Source organism: Grampus griseus (genome assembly GCF_964374135.1).
Source record: "Grampus griseus genome assembly, chromosome: 4".
NCBI classification, from domain to species: domain Eukaryota; kingdom Metazoa; phylum Chordata; class Mammalia; order Artiodactyla; family Delphinidae; genus Grampus; species Grampus griseus.
In genome coordinates, this window is record NC_138997.1 from 143,267,134 (window position 1) to 143,283,070 (window position 15,937).

At 55.3% G+C, this 15,937-nt stretch overlaps 1 protein-coding gene across 2 annotated transcripts in view; it reads left to right on the forward strand.

The window, feature by feature from the left end:
- Positions 1-295: 295 nt before the first annotated feature.
- Positions 296-15,937, forward strand: part of LETM1 (leucine zipper and EF-hand containing transmembrane protein 1) — a 32,951-nt gene continuing 17,309 nt past the window's right edge. For both annotated transcript variants that reach the window (XM_082653122.1, XM_082653123.1), the window contains exons 1-5: positions 296-527; positions 4,712-4,772; positions 10,540-10,951; positions 14,727-14,870; positions 15,463-15,600. In XM_082653122.1, coding sequence (XP_082509248.1) covers positions 449-527; positions 4,712-4,772; positions 10,540-10,951; positions 14,727-14,870; positions 15,463-15,600 — 834 coding nt within the window. In that variant the 5' untranslated portion in view covers positions 296-448. The remainder of the gene's footprint in view (positions 528-4,711; positions 4,773-10,539; positions 10,952-14,726; positions 14,871-15,462; positions 15,601-15,937) is intronic.

The following is a 15,937-nucleotide window of genomic DNA, read 5'->3' on the forward strand; positions in this document are numbered from 1 at the left end:
CTCCTTCCCGCCGCACGCCAAGCCTTACGCAGCCGCCGCCGCCCGGACGCGGAAGGGCCCAGCACGCATGCGCCGCCGGCTCCCCGAGTCCCTGCAGCCGGCACGCTGGGCCGAGCGTCGAGCCGCGACCCAGAATGCAGCGCGCTGCAGGGGCAGCCGCCCGGGGCACGCCGGGACGGGCAGTCCGCGGCGGCGCGGGCCCGCCCCTCACCTGGCCGGCGCCGGGCGCCTAAGGGTCCAATGGGAGCGGCGGCCAGGCCGCCCCGCCCCGCGCCACCGGACGTCGGCCCCGGGACATGGCCGCCGCCGGTGCCGGGTCCTTGAGCTGAGCGCCCGCCACCTGCAACCAACTACCGTTCTCATTCTTCCGCTGGCGGGCGGAGGCGCCGCGGCCGCCGCGGGGGAGGAGCAGCAGCATCAGAAGGCCGGCGGCCGCCGCGCAGGGCACATGGCGTCCATTTTACTGAGGAGTTGCCGCGGCCGGGGGCCCGCCCGCCTCCCGCCGCCCCGCGCCGCCGCTCCGAGGGGTAAGCGGCCGGCTCTCGGCCGATGACGCGGGGCCGGGGCCGGGGCCGTCTTGGGCGGACCGGGGAGGGCCTCCGGGCCGGCCCCCCGCTACCCTCAGGTCCGGGCGACTCCCCGCTGGGTGGATCGCGGCACTCGGACCGAGCCCGGAGCCGGGTCACGCCGCGAGGGGCCTTGCACGGCCTTGCCCGTCCGCCCCGCCCTGGCCGGCCGGTCGCCGGGGGGTGGGGAGCGACCGGGCCGTGACTTCCCGCGGGGACCGCGTGTGACTCATCCGCGCCGTGACCTTAGTTGCTCTGCCGCCGGCCGCTGCTTCGGGAGCGGGGTTGGGAAAGTTTTGAAGGGAGCGCGCTGACTGCCAGCCCTGGGACGGTGTCGGCGCTCCTCTCGTGGTTAAGCCCCGTGGACCTGGCGCCCACTCGCGAGGACACTCTTGCCCTCGGGCCACGTTCGGGGCTCTAGAGATGGCGGGGGCCACGGCGGGGTCTGGCACACACTGGCGAGCAGGCTCTGCCGGCTTGAAGGGCGGACGTTCCTGGGACCGATACCTTTATGGTGTTACGGGCGTCGTGCAGGGTCCCCAGGCCTTTTCGCATGGCCTCAGGCAGGTCCCGCTGTACCTGGAGCCTCAGTGACCCTAGCTGTGACACGGAGATCACACATAACGCGGGGCTCTTAGGGGCTCGCATGTAGGGTGCCTGCAGTGACTCTCACTCCATGTCTCTTTTTACGTTAACCTTTCTGAGTTTGTGGCTTGTTATTTGTCCTATGAGATTGAGGTTGTCAAATAGAATTATGTGTTTCAAGGTGTTCACAGTTTGTAAAGGCACCCTGGAAAACACGCTTCTTGTCATTTTTTAACAATAATGGTTGATCAGCTGCTTAGACCTTTGGAGCCGGCAGAAGGGCATGCAACAGCAAGCACTCCTTTGTGAACGGTAGTCTGGTTGCCCAGTCCAGCTTTTAGTCCTTCCCTCTGCTGTCAGGGCTCTCTATATCTCTTGCCTCTTAAGTATGGTGATAAAAATACTTTGGGGGCTTCCCTGGTGGCGCAGTGGTTGAGAGTCCGCCTGCCGATGCAGGGGACACGGGTTCGTGCCCTGGTCCGGGAAGATCCCACGTGCCGCTGAGCGGCTGGGCCCGTGAGCCATGGCCGCTGAGCCTGCGCGTCCGGAGCCTGTGCTCCGCAACGGGAGAGGCCACAGCAGTGAGAGGCCCGCGTACCGCAAAAAAAAAAAAAAAAAAAAAAAAATACTTTGGCCACACACGTTTCTTTTTTTTTTTGATATATATTTTTTAAAATTTTATTTATTTTTGGCTGCATTGGGTCTTCGTTGCTGCGCGGGCTTTCTCTAGTTGCAGCTAGCGGGGGCTACTCTTCGTTGCTGTGCGCAGGCTTCTCACTACGGTGGCTTCTCTTGTTGCGGAGCGCGGGCTCTAGGTGCATGGGCTTCAGTAGTTGTGGCACGTGGGCTGGTAGTTGTGGCTCGCGGGCTCTAGAGTGCAGGCTCAGTAGTTGTGGCACACGGGCTTAGTTGCTCCGCGGCATGTGGGATCTTCCCGGACCAGGCTCGAACCCGTGTCCTCTGCATTGGCAGGCGGATTCTTAACCATTGGGCCACCAGGGAAGTCCCTCCACACAGGTTTCTGTAGCATGTTTACAGTTTAAAAATCAGCTGAATTTGTTTTGTGGTTGTATCATTCCAGGAACACAGGTGTGTCCCATGGTTAGCACTGTTCTTTATACAGACACTAAGGGGCTGAGTGTTGGTCAGACGACTGATTTTCTGTAGGACCTACAGGGCATCCAGAGCCTGCAAGACCCAGGGCTGGACCGTGGGGAGCCAGTCCTTGAACCCTTGGAAATGAGGCTCCCAGCTGGGTGTGGCAGCCCTTTTCTGGAGAACATTTCCCCCATTATTAACATCTTACATCAATTTGGGTCATTGTCATAATCAGTAAACCAACGTTAATACATTGTTATTAACCGAGGTCCACAGTGTATTCAGATTTCCCTTATTCTGTATATACTTTATTCTGATGTCCTTTTTTTGTCCCAGGACCCCATCCAGGACACCCATTACATTTAGTCACCATTTCTTTTTGGTCTCCTGGCTGTGACAGTTTCTCAGACTCTTTGATAGTTTTGAGGAAGACTGGCCAGATATACTGTAGGATGCCCATCTATTGGGATTTGTCTGATGTTTCTGTCATGGTTAGACTGGGGTTTAGGGTTTTGGGGAGGAAGACTCCAGAGGTGAAGTGTGTCCTTCTCATCACATCTGTCAAGGGTGCCTGCAGGTGTTAAGACCATGGCTGTGCTGACCTCAATCACTGGGCTAAGGTGGTGTCTTCTCCAGAGTTGCTTCCTGCCCTTTGCACACTGTACTCTTTGGGAGGAAGTTGCTATGTGTGGCACGGACTTGGGAGTGGGCTGGGACTTGTAGAGGTGGGCTGACCAGATTTGCCAAGGACTGGGTGTGAGAGCAGGCCATTATTGAATGGCCATTATTGGTCTGGCCATTATTGAAACACGGGAGCACGGGGGAGGAGCAGGCTGGGGGGGCCGGGAGTTCTTGGAGCTGTTGAGTGCGAGGTGCCCATCGGACTTCTGGGTCTCGTGTATCCTCAGGTGTTCAGGTACGGAGTGCCTGGGGAGGATCTGGAGATGGGGCAGGGAGGATCCTCCCTGGAGCAGCTTAGGGAGGAGAACCCAAAGAGCCTGGTGTACTGGAAGCCAGGTTAAGAATGGTGTGGGATAGGAAGAAATAAGTTTGGTCTCTTTTGCCCCATCGTGGGTTCCTGGCAGAGCTCCTAAAACCCTAGGAATTTCTTGAATGATAAGAATATCTTTTGTTATTCATAATGAGTCCCTTTCCCACACCCCAGAGTTTATGCTAATGAGGTACCTGTGATTAGAGGATTGGACCTTCCAGACCCACACCCAAACTCCAGGGAGGGGAGGGGGTCTGGAGATGGAGTTCAGCTGCCAGTGGCCAAGGATGTAATCAGTCATGTCTAGGCAGTGAAGATAGGAGCTCTTGAACAGGGAGGCTTGGGGAGCTTTGGGGTTGGTGGCACGTGCCAGTCAGTGGGGACAGAAGCCCCTGTGCTCAAGGACTCTCCCAGACCTTGCACTATATACTTTTCTGTCTGGCGTTTCATCTGTATCCTTTATGATAAACTGCAGTAGTGAATAGAGTACTTCCCTGAGTTCTGTGGGCCATTTTAGCAAATTATCAAAACCGAGAGGGTCATGGATACTCCGAATTTGTAGTTGGCAGGAGTGTGGTTAGCCTGGGGACCCCACTTGCAACTGGTGTTTGAAGTGGCGGGCCGTCTGTGGGCCCAGGACTAACTCTGGGGAGTTAGGGTAGCAGTGAGTTGTAGGAGACCCAGCTGGGGTCAGAGTTCAGGGTGGTTGTCGGGAAAGAGACACAGAAGGGCCTCGGGAGGAGGGGGTGGCACACCCACCACCTTCTGTGCCGGGGCGGGGGGCGGGCAGAGCCTGGAGCCCACCCCCGGGTTTGCTCTCCAGGCCTTCAGAGTGGGAGGGCATGGGAAGGGGCCGGCAGGGCGGCGTGCGGGGGGCAGGCAGGCCAGGGGGCTCTGGGCGCTGCGGCAGCTGGTCTGGTTGCCGCGGGGCCCGTTTCTGAGTTAAGGTCTCGAGGTGGGGGGCTTCTGTTGGGGGAACAAGGAAAGCGGATCCGCCTCAGCTGGAGGAAGGGCTTGAGAACTAGCGTTAGAGAAAGCATCAAAAGCGCGTGAAAATCCTGAAAACGTGCCGCGCACTCCTCAGTATTGTTTATGCAAGAACTGGTTCACTCTTGGCGTCGGTTGTCCTGGCAGTTCTCACGGCCCCCACCGCTCGTGCGGGCAGGGGCGTGTTGGGACATTGGGACGGGGCCCTGCCTTGCTCTGTGTGCTGGGGGTCACGTGCGCCCTGCGTCTGCCCGCCAGAGGCAGCCGGGGCTGGTGGGGGGCGGTCCCAGCTGGGGAGGCCTGAAGCGCCGCCAGGGCCTGGGCCCCAAGGTAGGGTGCCTGCGCCCCGGGACTGCCTCCAAGACACCGCGTTCCAGCTGGGGCAGAGCCTTTGCTCAGCTTCCGGAGACTTAGCCTACAAGAGATGGTGCCAGTGTGAAGCTCCTGGTTTGAGGCTGACTTCTTTTTTCTGGTTTCATCGCAGGTCGTGCGGGGGATCGTGCCTGCCTCAGGTGTGCCAGCACCGCGGGGTTGACGAGCTGCATGTAAGTAGATAAACGTCACCCTCTGCCCGTTTGTAGGTGGGGGCTTGAAAGTGCTCAAGTGACGCGCGACTCTCGGTTTGGGGAGGTGGTAGAGCCTACGTTCCTGCTCTTTGTTCTTTTAAACCTGTATCTTTTCATCTTGAAATACGTAACCACATACATTAGTGAATATTTGGAAAATAAACACTCATAATCCCAGTACCTGTTACAGAAATTATTAGCCTTTTGGTATATTTTATTCTGGTTTTTTTCCTTATGTATCTGTTTTTTGAAACATGCAGTGGTAACCACAGTCTGTGTACAGTATCGAGTCTTTTCCACACTCACACAGCTGCCATTTCCAGTGGCTTTTCGTGTGAACACACAGACAAACCCTCCCTGGCACCGCGCTCGGTCCTTTGGAGACGGCCATGTGGATGGACCGCTGGCCACGGGGCCTGCCCTGATGGTCCTGGGGCCATATCTGGAGTGTGGTGGGAGCTCTGTGGCACTGCTGAGAGGCTGGAGGGCTTCCTGGAGGGAGTGGCACCCACACTCCCCTGTCCACTGTCACCCATGGACTTGAGCTTCCCGCAGGGCTGCTGTACTCTCCTCGCCAGTCATCATCCCTGCCCAGCCCCTGAGCTTAGTCTCCTGACGCCCTCACCTGTGTGGTGGGGCACCCAGACCGCTGTCAGCACCGGGTCCATGTCCACCTGCCCCGGGTACCTGGAGTGGAGCTCGTGCCTCTCGACACGCCCGATCCTTCCTCTGTGAGAGTGCTGGGCCCTTACGACCCCTTGTCCGTAGAGCTGTGGGCTCCTCGGGTTTTCTCATTCATTTGAGATCGTTGATGTGTTGCCTCATCTTGGCTATGAAACTTCTGGAGGATGCTCCCTGGGACAGATTTCATTCCCTAAAGCGAACAGTACACAAGCTGTACGTGAAGACTGGATTGCTGTTAAAGCAAAAGCGTATGTAAGCGGATTTCCAGTTTTCTGGCTCTTACACAGTCCTAAAATGAGTAGCCGGGCCCAGCCTTTCCACCCATGAGCAGGTGTCTTCGTGGAGCAGAATGGGCGCGTGGGCAGTGTTTGGCGGGGACACGACAAAGTATTTTCAGAAGCCCCTCCCAGCAGCAGCCTCTGCAGGCCCCCACCTGCTGCCGGAGCGCTCCCAGCCAGCTCTGGGCTTTGATTTTAATTAGGCTCCTCTTCTGATAGTCACCAGACTTTGTCGCCACGAAACCTCTTTTTGTGATGTGGAGGCATTAACGTATGAGTGTAGAACATCTTTACTCTTTCTGGATTTCAGAGTTCTAAGTGAACTCTTTAATCGGCGGCTGGCGTTTCAGGGGCTTAGGGCCCAGTGGGTGGCTGGAAACGGGTGACCGGTGACCTGGGGGTGCGGTCATGGTTGCCGTGAAGGATGTGGTCCCTCAGGGTCAACTGTCAGGGTTTTTCAGGAGAAGCTGGAAGTCTGGGTCTCGGTGTGAAGTCTCTGGTTTTAAAGTACTGAGCGCTGAGGCAGGTTAGTTCTGCTGTGTGGCCTAGCTCTTCAGGTGGTGGGGCGGCGCCACACATGGGTCAGTGACCCCGGCGCTTGCGGGGCTGGCGTGCCTGCCTCTCCTGCAGGGGACAGTCTGCACCTGTCACTTGCTGGGGGCCAGGCCTCCCCTGCCTCCTTTCTCCACAGTCCTTCTAGACCAACTTTTGAATTATTTCCATTCTAGGATGGTCTTTTGGGGATTGTAACTGGAATGTCGTTAAACCCATAACATCACTGGGGAATATTAACTTTTAAAATCACACGTGGTCTTTCCACCTGTAAGTCGTTTTCCCTCTTTCGGAAAAGGGTCTGTCGTGTTCCTTATGCAGGCCACGTGCATGGCCTTTAAGACAGTTCGCAGATGCGCTGTACTTGGTGGGGCTGAGGGGGCTCGCTCTTCATTATCTTTTCTAAGTGATTGTTGGCGGCGTGGAAGTTACTGATTTGGGTACGCTTTCTTGTGCCCGGCCACTTCACACAGCTCTGTTGATTGTTTTAGCTCTAATTGGCTGCCTAGTGCACAGCAGTGATTTTTTGTCTCTTCCTTCCCAGTGCGTTTGCTTCAGTTTTCTTTCATCTCAGTAGCCAGCTCTGTTATCAGAGAGCTGTAGTCATTCACGCATTATCACGACAGCAAAAAATAGAGACTCTAGTGTTTTCTAAGTTCACAGTGTTTAGAAAGTTAAACACTTTGATTAGAAAGTGAAACAGGGAGAACTGTAAGGCTGTCGTCCTGAGCTCACGCACTCCAGGTTAGGAATTATAGACGAGAGTTGAAGTCTTATGTCAGTCTCAGCATCCAGGAATTTTTATTGTTTATTTTGATCGCACGACGTAAGAAATCTTGAGTCACACAGATAAGTGGTTGTAAGTGGTACTCGTTTGTATTAGTTTTTATTAACAGTCATTTTGCAATCTCAGGGGTTTTTTCATATATAAATTTATTTATTTAAGTATTGGCTGCGTTGGGTCTTTGTTGCTGCACTGGGGCTTTCTCTAGTTGCGGCGAGCAGGGGCTACTTTTGCAGTGCACGGGCTTCTCATTGCAGTGGCTTCTCTTGTGGAGCACAGGCTCTAGGCGCGCGGGCTTCAGCAGTTGTGGTGCGCGGGCTTCAGTAGTTGCGGCGCATGGGCTCAGTGGTTGTGGCGCACGGGCTTAGTTGCCCCGCAGCATGTGGGATCTTCCCGGACCGGGGCACGAACCCGTGTCCCCTGCATTGGCAGGCAGACTCTCAACCACTGCGCCACCAGGGCAGCCCTGCAATCTCAGTCTCAATGGAAACAGTCCAGACCCCTGAAGGGTGAGTGGGGGGGGTTTCTGATCCAAGATAACATCGTGGACATTGTCTAGCTGCTCTCACCTCCCTTATCATAGAAACAAAGGCAGAGAGGAAGCACCCACAACTCGAATGAGCCGTCAGACCGTGAAACAGCAGGCGGTTCTGAGACCCCCGCAGGCGCCGAACCCCATTCAGTGGGAAAAGCTGAGCTGATGAGCTGCTTCTGTTTTTAAGCCTCCCTTAGCGGGAGCGCGTGTAAGGTTCGTTGCGGACATACTGAGCTGCTGGTGACGGTGCTGCCCTCGCATGGATGTCCTATGGCCCCGAGGGCTCCAGGTCCCGGCTGAGGGGCATGTTGTCCTGCAGGCAGTCGTGGGGTCCCCTCTTGTCTCTGGGCACCTGCACTTCTGGAACACCCTCTGGGTCGCGGTGCCTGTTGCTGCATCCCGCCTTCCCTTTCCTGCCTGCCCTGAGGAGCTGAGGGGCACGTGGAGGGTCGGCGTCCTCCCTGGCCCAGCCTCAGGCTGCTGTCTTGGCATGCTGTCCCCCTGGGAAAGGGACGTTCCCATGTGTTGGCAGTCAGGGGAGCAGGCACTTCCAGGAGGCTGACGCCTGGGCTCTGGTGGGCCAGGGCAGAGCAGGAGCTGCCTGCTCGAAGATGCTGTCTGTCCCAGCTCCCCGAGGAAAGGCAGCAGTGCCCGCGTTAGTTTTGTTATTTTGTGCTTTTGGAATGTAGCTGAATCTTTCTGGCTAGACGGTTAATAGTCTCTCTAACATGCGAGAAGACAGCCAGGTTTGGGGGCCCTGATGGCCCTCGCTGGGCGCGCCCCATGTCTCTCTGCTTGGTCTGTTTTCATGGGTCTCTGTCCTTGCCTCTTGGCTGCCCCTCGTGACTGACATCACACCTCGAGGAAGTCACTTGCTTCCTTGGCAACTGGGTTGGAAAACTGGTTAATTAAGCTTGATGAAGACAGGAGGTGTGGGCATGATCATCTCCTGCTTTGAGAGGTGAGACTGAGGCACAGAGAGTAATGGCTGAGCCAGCGGTGCTGCCGTGCCCTGGGCAAGGCTGTTCCCCAGCCTGTAGGACTCAGGACAGGGCGGGCTCGAGGGACCCGCCTTTCCTGGCTTAGGTGTTGACTGCGGGGCCGAGGGGCTCGGGACAGAAGAGAGGCCGGCGGGGGGTGCCATCTGCCAGCTGTCTCCGCCTGTACAGGCCAGAGCCAAGGTGGGCCGTCCCTGCTTGTCCTTCAGTGTTCCCCGTGCATAAAAGGAGCAGCTAGGGCTTCCCTGGCGGCGCAGTGGCTGAGAGTCAGCCTGCCGATGCGGGGGATGCGGGTTCGTGCCCTGGTCCGGGAAGATCCCACATGCCGCGGAGCGGCTGGGCCCGTGAGCCATGGCCGCTGAGCCTGCGCGTCCGGAGCCTGTGCTCCGCAACGGGAGAGGCCACAACAGTGAGAGGCCCGCGTACCGCAAAAAAAAAAAAAAAAAAAAAAAAAAAAAAAGGCAGCTAAACTAGACATGTCCCAGCTTTCTTCCAGCCCTGACTGGTGGCTTCTCAACCGCTTTAACGGGGCTTGCCGTGCCCCAGGCACAGTTCTGGGCACTTCCTGTGTATTAGCCCGCACACATCCACGAGGGGTGCTCTTGAAGCAGAGAGGTTGCTTGTCCAAGGTCACGGAGCCGTCAGTGGTGGAGCTGGAGTTTGACCTGGGATGGTCTGCTCAGAGCTCGGGTCCTCGCTGCTGGCAGCAGGCCAGGTGCACAGGGATGACTGGACAGGTGGGAAGAAGCTGGGGTGTGTCAGTGATAAACAGCCTCTCAAGTGAGTGGGCCTTTGGCCACCCAGTGGTGGATTCGTGCGTGAGCAGGGAGAGGTTTCTGAAGCGACACGTGAGATGAGAAGATTGTGAAACACGGAAGGAGAATTGTGTGGGTAAATTGTTCCAGTGTTGGGATGTAAATGGCCTTCCATCACGTGTTGCCATTGGAAGGGGACCTCTTCGTCATGCCCAGACCTTGGGCTGTGCCAGGTCTAGTGGGCACCGAGAGCTGGGGAGGGCCGGGTCCTGGCTGCAGAAACTCAGGCTGCAGCGAGTGGCCCTCCTCGAGCGGCTGTCCTGCAGGCAGACACCGAGGACACAGCTGCCTGGGGCCCGGCAGAGCAGACTGGCCTTCTCTGGCGGCCGGGGGTCTGGGCAGCCCTGTAGGCCTGCTAGGCTGCCGATGGAGAGGGCTCTGAGGTGCCCACTTCCGGAAGCCCCTGCAGCTTCCCGCTGTGGTGTGGAGGCGGCTCCCCACTGGGCCTTGTGGAGCCCATGGTCCAGTGGGAGGTGGCCCGCGTGTGAGCATTTGAGAGGGGTGGGCATCAGGGTAGCCCCGCAGGTTGGGGGGCCCAAGGAAGCCCAGGGCGGAGCCAGCACCTGTGGGGTGTCCAGGCAGGCATGGCTGCAGAGGCTCTGGGCCTGGGGTCTGCCGCCGCGCGTGGGCAAGGAGGCCAGTGCGGGAGCCGAGTGAGCCGCAGGGGGAGGAGAGGGAGGCCTGGGCTTTGTGTCCTTTTGCCCAGAGGCCTTCGGTCAGCTGATGCACAGATCCGGGTCACCCCGATTGGAACATCCTCCCTGGTTTTCATGACAGACTTGCTCAGGAACCGCAGGTCTTTGTAGAAAGTCACCTGCTGGGGAGAGGGCTGGCCTGGGAGACCCACCCAGAGGTTGGGTCTGTCTTGTCTGGAGGTGAAGCCTTTGCTGGTTGTTTGTGTTTGACCTGCTCCTTTGAGGCCGTGGGGACTGGCTCCCCACAGTGAGTGTATTTCTCCGGCGTCAGGAAGGGGCAGGGAGTCTGTCCTACACGCTGGGACGTTGGGTGTGAGGTTTTGATCCGGCTGTGGTCTGTGCTGCTGCCAGGAGGTCATAGCAAGGCTGGCCCCTCACCACTGGCTTCTTTTTTCCCTCTTCAAGGAAACTTCTTTTTGGCGGCTGCAGTCCCATCCACCCCGTGTACCTTTCCTTGCGAGGCGATCCCCTCGGCTGCTGGACTCTGAGGCCCAAGCACACGTGCGTGGTGGTCGCAGGGCCGAGGCTCCTTCCTGTGCGCTGCTGGCACTCGTCGCCCCCGCTGGGCGATGACTCTGTGGTGGAGAAGTCCCTCCGGTCCCTAAAGGACAAGAGCAAGAAGCTGGAAGAAGGAGGCCCCGTGTACAGCCCCCCCGCAGAGGCGGCCGTGAGAAAGCCCCTGGGGCAGCGGGTCCTGGATGAGCTGAAGCACTACTACCACGGCTTCCGCCTGCTCTGGATCGACACCAAGATCGCCGCGCGCATGCTCTGGCGCATCCTCCACGGCCACAGCCTGACCCGCCGAGAGCGCAGGCAGGTAATGGGCGTGTGCCCCTGCTGGGGTCACCTGTCAGTTGCTTTAAGTGTCTAAAGTCACAGCAAGAGATTGTCCTGCAGTAGCTTTAGTTCTCGCCTGAGTTAGCTGAATGTTTCTTTCAGACGCGTCAGGGTTCCTGATTTTCCGCTGGGGCTGACGCAGCTCTGTAGAGGAGGTGCAGCCATAACCACGTTGGTGGGCTCCCCGGGGCTCTGTTCTCTGCCTGAAGTGTGCTCACGGCTCCTCCTTTGGAGTTTGTGGGGGGGTTTTGTTTGTTTGTTTTTTTAATAAACTTATTTATTTATTTTTGGCAGCATTGGGTCTCCATTGCTGCGAGTGGCTTTCTCTAGTTGCGGCAAGCGGGGGCTACTCTTCGTTGCGGTGTGCGGGCGGGCTTCTCATTGTGGTGGCTTCTCTTGTTGCGGAGCACCGGCTCTAGGCGTGTCGGCTTCAGTAGTTGTGGCTCGCAGGCTCAGTAGTTGTGGCTCACAGACTCTAGAGCGCAGGCTCAGTAGTTGTGGCGCACGGGCTTAGTTGCTCCGCAGCCTGTGGGATCTTCCCAGACCAGGGCTCGAACCCGTGTCCTCTGCATTGGCAGGCGGATTCTTAACCACTGCGCTTCCAGGGAAGTCCTCCTTTGGAGCTTTACTTGCTTGCTTAAGGTGTAGCATGTTGAAGGATTGGCACCCTCACCATATAAGTGATTCTTTTAGAATGATTAAACTGCTAATCCATCCTTTTATGCCAAGTGCATTGTTGAAAGTTACCCCCCAGTTTCTTTGAGTTGTCACAGATGAAGCTGTTGTTTTGTGACTTAGTTTCTGCCTTTGTTAAATTGCTCTCGTCAGATCCTTGATCCTTCATGCTGTCAAACCTTCTGCTCCCTTTCAGTCTGGGGCCCCAACCTAGCAGCAGTGAGCACCCTTGACTCCCAGCCCTTGGATCTAACCACCCCCATGAATGGGAACCGGGGCTGTTTGGAAGCATAACTGATCAAGGGCTGGGACAGCAGTGGTACTAGAATAACCTGTGTCAGAAAATAAGAAAAGGCTGGAAAATAAACAACGGGGGCCCTTCTGGGGATGGCCAGTGGGGAATAAGACGGGACTTTTTCCATTTCCCTCAGCAATAGTGTGTGGCTTCATGTTTTTTATGGTATTGTGAATGGAATTTTTTCACTGGTGAAATACACAGCCTAAAATTTACCCTTTTTAAGCATTCTAAGTATACAGGCTGTGGCATTAAGTACATTCACACTGGGGTAAAGTCGGTACCACCATCTGTCTCCAGAACTCTTCATCTCTTGTCATCTTCCTAAGCTGACACTGCACCTGTTAAATAACAGCTCCCCACCCCTTGGCCCCCAGCCCCCGGCATCCATCATCTACTCTCTGTCTCTCTTAATCTGAACCCTTCAGGGACCTCATAGCAGTGGAATCACACAGGATCTGTCCTTTGTGACTGGCTGGTTTCACTGAGCAGAATGTCCTCAAGGTTCACCTTCGCCATAGCAGGTGTCAGAATTTCCTTCCTGTTTAAGGCTGAATGGTACTCTGTTGTGTGTATGGACCACAGTTCGTTTATCCATCATCCATCCATGGACACTTGGGTTGCTTCCACATTCTGTCTGTTGTAGGTAAATAGAATTTTAAAAATTCCATTTTCCATTTGTTTATTGCTCGTATATAGAAATACAGTGGATTTTTATATATTGATCTTGTATCTTGCAGACTTACCAAACTCAGTTATTAGTTCTAGTATCTTTTTTGTAAATTCCATCAGACTTTTTATCAGGAACAGATTTTGGATTTTGTCAGATGCTTTTTCTGCATCTACTTTTTTTACTATTTATTTTTAATTTTTTTGAAGTATAGTTGATTTACGATATTGTGTTAGTTTTAAGTGTACAGCAAAGTGATTCAATTATGTATATATTTTTTTCAGATTATTTTTCATGATACAGGTTATTATAAGATATTGAATATAGTTTTCTGTGCTATACAGTACATTCTTGTTGTTTATCTTTTCTGTGTCTATTTAGATGGTCGTATGGTGTTTTCTTTTTCTAGTTTTATTAACTAAATGGTTGATATTGTCAGATTAAATAAAAAAGCAAGACTGAACTCTGTGCACTCTACAAGGAACACATCTAAATGTAAAGACACAAATAGGTTAAAAGTAAAAGAATGGAGAAAGGTAAGTGGTGCTAACACTAGTCCAGGAAAGCCAACGTTAATATCAGACAGAGCCGACGTTAGAGCAGGATTACCAGGGCAGAAGAGGTCACTCATGGTGACGAGAGGGTCAGGTTGCCAAGAGGACATGATATTCCTAGACATTTATACACTGGTAACAGAAGCTGGACGCTGGCTCTGTGCATGGAAAATTTTCAGGAAAAGCAAAGTTGTAGAAAGAAATCAAATCCCTGTTTGCCTAGACCCCAGAGTGGAAATGGAGGTTAACTGCAGATGGACACAGTGGGACTTTTTGTCACGACGAAAGTGTTCTAAAACTGGGTTTTAGAGATGGTTTCAGTCTATAAATTTACCAAAATTTATTGAATTACATACTTACAATGAGTGAATGTTACGGTACGTAAATTAAACCTCGATAGAACTGCTAAAAATAATTTAATGGAAGAATGTTAAAAAACATAGGCACCAACTTGAAGGGTCATATCTGGGATCATTTGAGCATAAAAATATAGATGATAATGAATTATAAACAAATGAAAAACATGAGAATCCTTGAGTCCATTTTGGTAATAAATAGAAAAATGAAGGTGCAAAGCGAGGTCGATGAATGGGGAGATGGGCTTGAGTTAGGAAATTGCCGTTTTGTGACCATCAGAGTAGAGGCTGGTTTGGGAGGAACCGTGATGAGTGTGTCTAGGGAGAGAGATGGGTGTTTATTTGCGTGCTCTCAGGGCGTTCCCTCACAAGTGGGGAGAACAGCCTGTCCAGGTGACCACAGTGACCGCTGTCGCAGGGTGGGTGGCGCCTGACCCCCGGGGAGGGCAACCATCATGGAAAGTGGTGCCAGCCAGAAACGAGGCCCTTAGTAGAAATGACGTCACTCCTCCAAAGACGGTCTCGTCAGTCACGGTGGAAACACAGCTGGGGATGCGGGGAGTGTAGTCTCGGCTGCCGTGCACGCAGGCGGTTCCGAGTGGAAGGAGCACGCGTGAGCAGGCACTGGCGCAGGGGCAGGTGAGCTGCTGGAGGCCTGGCAGTGTCCGCTGTTCCCAGGGGTTGTCGGTTATTTCACGTCGCACGTTTCTTTAATGTCTTCAGCAGTGGTTTGTTTGCATCAGTGAGGCACTTGGATTTTTTCCCTGATCATTGCTGTGTTACATAGTCTTAAATCTAACCGATTGTGTCGGGGAACACAAGAGAAGTGCCCCGCCAACACTCGGCCCTCCTTTCCGCAGAGCGCCTGGAGTGCGTGCTGTGGCCGCAGCCTTCCCCGGAGGCCCTCGCTGCTGCCAGCAGTGGCCAGTCCTCCGTCTGTCAGTCTCGTCCAGCTGTCTGCCAGGCCGGTGGGCACCTGGCAGACGCCCTGGGGGGCGGCTCACTGGCAGCATCCAGTGATGGGTGCCTCTCCACGCAGGGAGGTAGCTTCACCCAGCTTTTCTGAAGGCCGTCACCTTGTGGTTTGGCCTCAGGGGGCCTCCGGAGCCCTGTCTGCTCCCTGCGAGGCGCCTGCTGTTGCTCCTGCGGACGACTGTGCAAGAAATGCTCCCCAGTCACCCTCTGGTCCCTCCACCCCTTTCCAGTTCCTCCGGATCTGTGCCGACCTCTTCCGCCTGGTGCCCTTCCTGGTCTTCGTGGTGGTGCCCTTCATGGAGTTCCTGCTTCCTGTTGCCGTAAAGCTCTTCCCCAACATGTTACCGTCCACGTTCGAGACCCAGTCCATCAAGGTGACCGGCCCGTTTTGACCCAGTTTGAAAGCAGTTACAAGGCCGCATTGTTTTATGACTGATATTTCAGATGTTAGATGTTTTTAAATTTTATGTTTTCTTCATAATTCAGTCATGCTGTGCTGTGATTATTTAATAGAGGCTGGTTTCAGGTTTGCTTCTCTTTAAAATGTGTCTTAAATTCTAGTTTCTCTATACCAGTGTTCCTTGAGCCACAGGTCGAGACCCATTCGTGGGGGACGAGACGGGTCTAGGGCAGGGTTGGCAGACTTCCAGCCCACAGGCCATTTTGGTCAGTAAGGCCTCTGGGGACATGCCTGCCTGTCGTGTGTGTATTGTCTGTGGCCTCCACGTTTCACACGGCTCAGCCCGCAGGGCCTGAAAGCGTTACATGCCAGCCCTTTATGGAATTCGCCGGCCCTTCTCTGGCGGGGGTGGGTGGAGGAAGCGCTGTTCAGGAGGCGTGTGGCGGCGCTGGGTTGGGTGTACATGCACTTCGTGCTGGGGCTCGAAGCAGCTGCCGGACCGGCGCCGTCCAGGAAGCCGTGCGGGGCGGGAACCCAGGAGTGCAGTGCCCTCTCTGACTTCGCAGGAAGAGAGGCTGAAGAAGGAGCTGCGGGTCAAGTTGGAGCTGGCCAAGTTTCTGCAGGACACCATCGAGGAGATGGCCCTGAAGAACAAGGCAGCCAAGGGGGACGCCACCAAAGACTTCGCCATGTTTTTCCAGAAGGTGCTGTGATGCGTCGTCCCTTGAGGCCTTGCCCTGTCGGTCCCCAGTGCTGGTTAGCACCTCTGGGCTGCCCGCCTTATCTGGGGAGCGTGCCTTGTCTCCTTTCTTCCCTCCTTTTCACTGTGCACGATGGGGGCGGGGCTCCTGGAGGTCAAGCCTGCTGCCCCGAGAACGTGAACTTATGTTCACAAGCCCTGGCCTGGGTCTCCGGACTTTGCAGCAGCCCTGGGGGAGGTAGAGTTTGGCAGGAACCTAAGACCCCACAGTTGTGACCAGCAGGGGGCTGGGCTGGGAAGGAGGGGGCAGACTGCCCCATAGCCACGCCCACGGTGCGGGA